The sequence below is a fragment of the Lipophrys pholis genome (assembly GCF_963383615.2).
Source record: "Lipophrys pholis genome assembly, chromosome: 9".
NCBI lineage: Eukaryota > Metazoa > Chordata > Actinopteri > Blenniiformes > Blenniidae > Lipophrys > Lipophrys pholis.
In genome coordinates this window covers 25,211,420-25,221,261 of record NC_137639.1, presented here as the reverse complement: position 1 = coordinate 25,221,261, position 9,842 = coordinate 25,211,420, and the positions used below count along the sequence as shown (strand labels likewise).

At 40.3% G+C, this 9,842-nt stretch overlaps 1 protein-coding gene across 5 annotated transcripts in view; it reads left to right on the top strand.

Moving 5' to 3' along the window:
• The first annotated feature begins 1,906 nt into the window (after positions 1-1,906).
• Positions 1,907-9,842, top strand: part of nbeal2 (neurobeachin-like 2) — a 35,659-nt gene continuing 27,723 nt past the window's right edge. For 4 of the 5 annotated variants that reach the window (XM_080471618.1, XM_080471617.1, XM_080471615.1 and 1 more), the window contains exons 1-2: positions 1,907-2,290; positions 9,611-9,699. In XM_080471618.1, the coding sequence (XP_080327744.1) occupies positions 2,225-2,290; positions 9,611-9,699 (155 nt within the window). In that variant the 5' untranslated portion in view covers positions 1,907-2,224. Of the gene's footprint in view, positions 2,291-8,412; positions 8,487-9,610; positions 9,700-9,842 lie in introns of those variants that run through there. The other variant, XM_080471616.1, reaches the window with a different exon arrangement.

Below are 9,842 nucleotides of genomic sequence, written 5' to 3'. Positions count from 1 at the left end.
TCTTTGACTTTAAAAAATATATGTGCATTTTAGATCAGTGACTTTTCGCCTTGGAGTATTCTAAATGCAAGAATCCTTTTAAATAATCATAAGCTCTTTCATTTCTTACACCCTTATGCGCATGGCTGCTTCTATCTGAGAACGTCATAAAGTTTTGACTTGGATCATGTTTAGATATCTTACACAGAGCTGGAATGAGTACTCAACTTGTATGTAACAACTACCACATTGCTTAGATTCTCTATTACACTTTTAATTCAATTTACCTGGAGAAAAGTGTAATTCAAAGCTGATTTCTAAGACAATAAAAAAGCATGTTATTACACTGCAGTATTATTTTTTTTAAATAAACATATATTGATATAAGCATGCTTTTCATCAGTTTAAAGAATAAAGTTATCTGCTACAAAAGTGCAAACCACAGTGTTTGAATACTGATTATGACATCATACAGAGAGTGATTACATGGTCGATATTGTGCTCAAGTATCCTAAGAAGAAATGGCCATAAATGTACAAGAACACAAAATTAATACTTAATTACAGTGATGTAAATATTTGTATTTTGTTACTAGGACTCCTAACAAACAGGGGAGGGAAATATTGCAAATACTTGTAATTTTTTCAACAACAATTTCTTTGGGTTATTTAATTTACAAGACAAGGCTTCACATAGGAATGATAGATGCATGACAATCACTTAAAGTGTGCACTGACACATTTAGTACAGTCTCTGGATACATTTAAACACACGTTTTACAAACTTATTTGATGCACATGTAATGGAGTGTACCAAACCATCAATGCTTCAGATTGGATTGTATGTCTGTCTCGACAATATTGACATTAATTATTTTTATATAAGCATGTGCACTTCATCAGTTAAAGAGTAATGTGTTTTTTGTGCCATATTTTTGTTGGCATTTGGCAGAACAGAACGTCTTCTCCCTCCGTGGCTGTAGAGGTGCCCCGCACTTTCACAAGCTCCAGATTGTTTATGTTCAGATGTTGACTGATGAAGAAATATAAAGAAAACTGTTTGCCTTGGTGTATTTAAACAGCTAAAATGTATATTTATTAGAAAATACCTCTAACTACTTAATCTTAACACATAAGCATAAGGTTACCCTCACACATTAAGCTCTAAATTCAGTATTCTATTGGTGTTCTATCAGTATTGCATCTGTTACACTTGCCTGCAGAATAGAGGTCATTGATATAGCACATCACTACCACTTGGCAAGAGAAAAAGCACGAGATGTGACGTGTGTGTGTCTGTGCGTGTGCGTGTGTGTGCGTGTGTGCATGTGTGTGTGTGTGTGTGTGTGTGTGTGTGTGTGTGTGTGTGTGTGTGTGTGTGTGTGTGTGTGTGTGAGAGAGAGAGAGAGAGAGAGAGAGAGAGAGAGAGAGAGAGAGAGAGAGAGAGAGAGAGAGAGAGAGAAAGAGAGAGAGAAGTTATTGCTGCTTGTTGTGCAAAACAAAGAAATTCATGCAGAAAGTTTTCAAGAATACATCTTAGACTTTATTTCTCATTAAAAAAAAAAAATACACACAGTTTTTATTTATTTGTTACAAATGCTTTCTGACATGTTAGTTACTCCTGCTCGGCCCCGCTGTGTTTATGTGCGTGTGTCTTTAAGAATACCAGCCTACCTGTGAGCGTGAGCTACTGTCAACTCTTCCCTGCATGTTTTGCCTGGTTAATAGAGTCACACAGCAGTTCGGGGATAATTCGCGCACCATGCAGAGAGCCATGCACCTCCTCTGTGATGTGGATCGCGTCAGTGGCTTCCGTGGGAACTCTGTCTCTCCGACCGGAGTCACACGGAGGACCAGCTCGCTCTGAACGCGGACATGGGTGTTTCTCCTCCAGACGTTGCATTTCCACGCATTTTTTTTTATTTTTTTGTGTGTGTGTGTGTGTGTTCCTGGTTGTTGCAGTGTGATCGCACCCTGGCCGTCATGTTTTTCTTTTCCGTGTCACTCTGATAACTTTGCGCGTTCAGACTGAAAGCACTTTTTTATGACTATTATTTCTAGGTAAAAGCTGCGCCTGGATTTTTTTTTTTTCTTCCAATAATTCTTTTTTTGCAGGAATGCTTCACAGGAGCGCGTCGCGTCTCATTCCCTTCAGGGAACAACTTCCAACACTTTCATGAGCATGCTCGCCGGTTGCATGCTTGTGGTAAATACGTAAAGGACATAAAGAGAGAAGGGGAGAGATTATGAGCAACGGCGGAATGGCATCGAAAGAGAGGCTGTACGAGCTGTGGATGTTATACTACACAAAGGTGAGTGCAAAGTGCGGAAGAAGAAGAAGCGCCGGTGGAGACACCTGTTGTCGCCTCTGGCTCAACTTCACAACAACATCAATACATGCTCAGTGCTTTGGTCTTAAAGTCGTGGTTTATTGGGGAGTCGATTAGTTGCTGCCTGCTCGCACAGTGACGTTTTATTTACCCAGAGGCCGAAGCTCCCCTGTGCACACTGACAAATAGATCAGACAGTCTGGTCTGGGTTTAGAAATGAGTGCAAGCAGGTGAACTTTCATGTGTGTTTGACTCTGTACCTGCTACTTCCTGTTCCTGTCCATGCCATAAACGTAACTGAAATATCTCAGCTGAGCATCAGCTGAGTGATGGAAAGCTGCCTGCAGCACAATATTTGCTACTTTGTGACTCAAATGATAAAAAAAATATAAGGGGAGTGGAGTGGTAAGCTGTTCGTGCCTCATAGTGATCCCTGGATTGAGTCTTGGTCTTGGAGTTTGCATGTTCTTCAGGTGGAAAACCTGCATTTCATAGCGAATATATTGTGGGTTCGAGTCCGGGTCGGGCCTTTCTATGTGGATGTTGCAGGTTTTCCACTATACTTACAGAGTTATTAACACAGTCCAAACACATGCATTTGAGAGTAATTGGTGACCCTATGTTGTGTGTTCATTCATAGTCAGCTATGACAATGAATGATCCTTAGATATCGCATGAGAAGAATCATTATCAAATCCTTTTGTGTTCTAACCTAATTTGGCCATGCTGTAAACTCCCTGCTAAATTGTTTTGCGTTGTGGTTTAGTCCTAAATGTTGCTCCCTGGGGGTCCTACCACATCTCTTTAAGTTGTCAAACACACAGTCAGATAGAAGCACACATGCTTTCGCATCTTGTCTCTTTTTGAAGGAGAGAGAGACTCGTTGGCTGTGAATAAATTATGATTATTATTTAATGTGTGCAAGTCTGCTTCCCTGCCTGAGGACAGGAAAAAAGAAAAAAAAAAAGAAAAAGAGCCCTTTCCAAGTTTGCATGCACTCCATGCTCTCTGCTGCCGTACAGGATCCTCTTTTATCATCACAGCAGATCTGAAGGGCTGCTCTCTTGACAATAATGTCTACTCAAGTGCCTGCAAAGTTTTCAGTATGTATTTTGCTGAATGTTGTTTTTAAGTCAGTTCTATTAGGATTTTGTGGATTGCAATAATGAAAAACAAAACAAAAAAATGCCATGCAAAACACCGTATATGCTAACTAGACAAACGATAGATGTGTTTTCCTCCTACGCACTATTAGACTAGACATTGTGGTCATTCTGAGCAGGTCCCAGAGGAAGTGTGTTCGTAATTCAGCCTGTTGATTCACCAGGCTGCTGCTGCGAGAACTATTTTAGACTAACTGAAGGTTACTGGTTATACAACAAACACAACAAGTTGTATTGGTTGCTTGCTGTCACAATGCTTTAGGGTGTGTGTGAGTGTGTTATGTTGGAGAAAGAGATGACCATGAGTCTGACTGTGACAACCATCAAGCAGTTCCTTGTAGGAGGCTACTTCCTTATAGATCTGCCTCTTGGCTTTTTGTCCCATTGCCTTTCCCTCAAGGCTAAAAGTTCCAAGTTTATAATAGTCCCTCTTTGTGAAAGACCCATACATTGCAGAATATTACTGGAAGCAGAGTTTGCATGTGTGCAAATGACATGCCCCTCTACCACGGCGGAGAAGAGCAGGAAAAAAGGGATTTGACCGAGCCCAAATGTCATCACCTTATGTGACTCAGAAGAATACACCCGACTGTTGCGAGGTTGCAGAACCACTTCAGAAGACAAATGGCTGCCTCTCCTACAAACGCCACCAAGTCATTGTATTTTTACAGCTTTTGTGATCTGCCTGTTTGTCAAGTTGGCACACAAAGTCACCTCTTTACATGGGCACATCCCTGACTCACAAACTTCTGCGTTGTCAGACACACAACGGAAAGTTTTGATCACAATCAGGACAACTGAACAAGAAGTGTAAGGTCTTTATTAATAGGCTTTTATTAAAGCTGCAAATAAGCCCTCAGCTGATGTGCACCCTGTAGCCAGGCTCACTTAAGTCTGAAAGAAATGAAGCCCATTGTTTCAGACTTTGTTCTCTTTGAGAATTTGTGTTTCAGCAGCCAGTTTCTGCAATCTGACAGCATCAGCATCTGTTGAGTCAGAATTCAGTGAAACCATAATGCACTACTTGATTGTAAAGTATGTAATCAAGCTGTTACGTGTCCCAACAATTGATTCCAGCATGTGAAAATACAAGCAGTATATCAGCCATCGTTGAAATCGTATCAAAGCAAAACTTGTTCAGGCTTGTCAATGATAAAGGAGGTCTGTTTCCTCCGATTGTGCAAGAAATTGCACACCCCTTGCAAGAGTTTTTGTATAAGGGACTTATTATGCTTAAAGCTGTTGTAATCTGTAATTATTTTGTTTTAGAGCTGCCACATAATGAGTCATTTTGTCTGTCGGTGACCAAACATATTGGCAGAATGAGGAAGATTGATTCATGTCTTTCATCCCATGCGACCAAAGGCTTAAACGAAAATTCCCCTCTGTGGATGTACATGTCTTTATTATAAATGTTAATGTACTCCCTCACCTACATTGTAGACAAAGAAGTCTTCTGCTAATCTAAACATTTAACATTTACTCACTAAATGTTATTGATTTTCTGGAATTTGCAGGTGTAAATATGACAGTTGAGTTCTAAACAAACGTCTCTCAGAGTCAATCCAAACTCCTCTTCAGGGGAAAAAACAGAACATGTCCATGTCTGCCGATGTTCTGTGTTTAAACCAACTGTAATAGAACCATTTCTGTCTGCCCTATCTCACATCTGCAAATGTCTTTCCGGCCATCATGCCAGACAGGTATAGACATACTCGGAAAACTCTGATCTAATCACTTGGTAGCATGACTTGTCGGGTCGTGTCTGAAGATGTTTCTGGTTTGAGCATCTTTTTACAGCTTTATACAGCTCTTACAATGGCTACGACCAGTGGTTATTTTCAGTACTTTTAATTTAGACTTCAAAAGGCCATATTATACAGCTTTTAACACTTTCACATGGTCTCATTGGTTCAAAAATGTTGTATTCAAAGTTTATTGACCCAAATCCAACTTTTCCTTGGTTTTCAGCAATTAGAACATTGGATAATTTGAGCTGCATTTAGAATCTGCTGTGTCTGTGTGAGCTTGACTGGCTCCGCCCACACATGCCCATTTTGGGAAGAGGAGGAAGTACTTCCTCTCATGGTGCCATGTGCCAGAGCAGAGCTGCCTAATTGTGGGAGGGTCAAAGAGAGGGCCTTCCTTTACTGGGATTGGCTAAACCCCCGATGACACTATATAGTGTTTGATTACTGATTCACTCGTTTTTTTTAAAAAAAATGGGAGCCAGGGAGAGAGATGACAGATTTTTTTTCACTTCTGGGGCATCATTTTCAGGTATGGGGATGCAAATAATGGTTGGAAAACCATTAGAAAGGGGTTAGGGTTGCATAATATGACTCTTTGTTTATGTGGAAAGACTCATTTAAAGATGGTGGTAGTCAGTCCAAAGTTTAGTTTGCCATGCCTTTAGTCCTGATTTGGAAATAAAAGAGAAGCATTGATATTCAGTGAGTAAAAACAAGCAGATATTTAGAAATTTTCAATTACCAACACTTATAGGAGTCTCCACAGGCTTAACTACTTTTGTGTTGATTATCTTGGAAATGAATAAGTTAAGTCACCACTCTGCAGAAATATAAGCCTGACTTCTTCTTCTTCTTCTTCTTTGTTCTGTGATGATTAAAAATACATCACCGCTTTTGGGAGTGTTGATTTTTGGATTCTCAACGAACAAGTTGATCGAGGTCGGCAACTTCTGTTGTTTTCGATGTCCAACTTGTTTCCAGCAAACACTTAATCAGTTATCCTTAAAACATTTGAAAGTAAATTGTGCGTTCAGGTAGTGATGTCAGTGACAACACAAAGAAGGAGAAAAGCCTTTGTTTACATTGATCTCGTGGAGCCAACACAGTGCATGAGATACGTGACTCATATCACACACGTAAACCAAATCGTCCAGATCATGAACAGATTCTTGGAACAAAGTAGATTTACATTGCAGCATTTGTAATCAACATAAAATGTGGCCACAGTGAACAAGATATCAGTGTGCCAGAGTATTAGTGTGTTATTATCCTGTGATTCTCAGCTCGAGGGACTAATTAAAGCCTTCAGAGGTGGAGCTAGACCATGGTGACAACCCGACTGCCGCAGCTGTGAAAACCACCTCCTCAAACTGCTCTGAAGAGAGAATAGGTCTCATTTCCTCGCTTTTGTCACTACGCCACCAGTCGCCTTATTATGCATTTGTCTGAGTTACTCATGCTTTGACGCTCGTCAATATACTGTACTCATAGATACAAGAACATCGGCCCCCGCAGCTCACTAATGGCGCTGCGGGTCCTGCGACTGAATCCCCTCGTGTGCCTCGGTCTCCCCTGTTTACCAACACAACAGCCAACCAGGATAATCAAAGTGCTCTTTGCTTTCACTTGTGCAGGAAGCCAAAGCGAAGCAGAATGCCAAGCAGCGAAGAGCTGCACAGCTGCTCGGCCATGTGCACAGAAAAACCGAGATAAACCGTTTACAGGGGCTTCAACCTCATGGTTGGTTTGTGGCATCTGTGTTGATAGTACTTTGATTAGTCTTGTTTTTTTTTTTCTTCAGCCAGTGAACAAAATTGAACACATAGATGCTGGGGACAATGTTGGAAGGAACAAGCTGCTACATCAACAAGCAAAAGGCACAGTAAATGTTTCCTGAAACCCTTGTAAGTTGCAAGGTGATTGCTAGCAACTTGCGAGGGATTATTTGCAGGATTTTATCAAGATTAGAGACAATAAGCATTTGTCTAAACTAGATTTGCAACTGCTTCTACTACTTATTCACTACTAATAACAGCATAATGTGTCTCTGTGTTGTTTAAGCACCTCATAAATAAAGATGGATTACATAGGATGTCTTCATCATACAGTAGAATGCATTTAATGCTCTTTTAAGCTAGAATATATGCCCCTGCCCCCCGCCACAAAAACGTCTCACAAAAAAATAGAAAGTAGAAAGTTGTTTCATATTAAGGTTTCATAGTCCACAGTAGAGGTTTTGATAGTGTGTGAGAACAACATCACGAGTAGCAATTTTGGGCTCAATGCATTTACATTTACATTGTAAAATATTGTTATCCCCTTTGGAAGCCTGCTATGAAAACCAGTGAGCTGCAAAAGTTCCCACTCACTAAAACGTACCACTGTGAGTCTGCGTGTTGTCGTACATTGTGTAATCCAGTCAGGCAGCGGATTATTAAATGACATCTTGTACTACGATTCTATTGTTAATGTCAGGAAACATTGTTCAGTGATGCAACCTCTGCGTGATTCACCAGAGAGGTAAACGAAGCTTAATATAATGTTGCAAGTAATTCTGCGTGTCCTCGCCTGCAGTTTCAAATGCCTGATTATACAGATGTTGGAGCCACAAAACAATAACTTGCAATTTCCTGTTTTCAACAAGACACCAACAAGAGACTTCTTCACATCCAGTCTGTGTTTGATTACTGTCACTTCACTCGTCAGTGTCTTTCTAATCTGATTTTATTTTACAGTAAAAGCCCTTCAACTAAGATTTCCTCAGTTAGAAAATACAGTGTGTTGTTGCATCAAGCGCAAAGCGATCACATTCTTGTCTGTTTTTACTCAACACATTCAGTCAAATTATTTTTTACAAAGATGCAACTTCAATTATTAGCGTTTTCTCCTGGGGCATCACTTTTCTGTTTTGAATTTATAAACGCCCTAAGCATGCGCCTGGTATTTTATTGTTGCAGTGAAGTTTTTATAGATCTCTTCCTCATATCTGCTCTCAACGAGTAGCACAACCAAAAGAGGAAGGGGTTTGACGAGTGTGAAGGAAATAAGCTTCAGTTAAAGTGACATGTAATTTCCTGGTTGTTGAGACCAGAAAAAAGTGAGCCAGTCAGTCGCTGGCGCTGGCGAGGAGTGATTGTGCAGCTTCTGAGCTGCCGACGGCACACGACACTGACGGCTCGTCTGAGACTGGGTTCTGCAGAACCCGGCAACCTGCTCAGCCACATACAATGAGAGATGGACTGGCTCGGGAGTCAATGCCAGTTGGTAATGTACACTCAACCTTCATGCAACGTTGAAATGGACTTTGTTACACAAATATTTTTGAGAAGTGAAAGAATTCTGACCATAAGCTGCTCTTTAATCACACATTATGGCCTTCAATAGAACTATCATCAGCATGTTTTTTTGCAGCGTTGTCACGTTTCAGTGATCATTAGTAATGTGTCGGTCATAAGCTGCAGTAAACATTTATTCCTTTGCTGCTTACTTTCCTGGGGGTTTAGGGGAAGTACCTGATGAATTCGTACACCATGTGCAGTTTGCTGTGCGTTATTTGTATACAGTGAGTCAGTCATTCCGAAATAACTCTTTGTTCTTATGGCCCAAGTGAAGCTCATTTCTTCTGCATGCTCAAATAATCAAAATGTTTAGGTTGCACTATCACTGAGTGCATCAGGAAACACATTTCTACATTCTGTATTATTCTTTTTTGTTGTTGCTATTCTATTTATCCGAATCATCCATTCTGAAACATCATCATGCTGCGTCATACCAAACTAAATGCATATAAAGAATTTAAGTGGCTCAGAATCTCCCGGGTTTCATTTGTGTTGTTTAGTCTGATGTGAGATCAAGAGAGTGACGTTTGGAAGGAAGAGTGGCAGGATATGTAGGACTGCAAAAACTGACTGACGCTGCGATACAAATCATTGTATATAAACATGCTCACGCAAGTGAAACTATCTCCCGTGACTTCATACCATTGAAGCACTAATGAAGGAATGCCACGTGCACAATTATAGTGACATAAAATCATTGGAAGGATATTTTTGTGTCCTGAGTTTGCCATACGTGATGAATGATTGAAATAAACAATGATTTTTTTTTTTTTTTTAAACCTCCCATTATGAAAAAGGAAAGAATTGGCTCATGTTTTCCTCTGTAAGCTGCTTCACTTTGCAACATCCTGTTACAGAAACAGGCCATAACCTGTTGACAGCATAATATTTTTAGCATATATAACGCACTTAACTTTATAAATGGACACATGGGAGTTTTTTTAAATGCATGATTTTCACTCACTGTATTGTTTACTAACACTGCAGATGAGCTTGAAGTTGCGGGGACTTTCTTTCATTGCCTCACGTGCTTATTCTTCCCTCTTGCAGAAGGATGCAGGCTACCTGCAACAGTGGCTGGAAGCATTCGTGGAGTCCTTTGAAAGGCTCATTGATGTGCAGTCACTGGAGCCTCGGAGGTGACTACTTACATTTTCTTTTTTTAACTGCACAGCCATAAACTCCCTCTGGTTTGTATAGCAAAAGGCAGATGACCTCTGACCTTCTGCAGAGATACTGTTTCAGCATGTTTATGCTACCAAGTTCTTATAACAATGCCCTT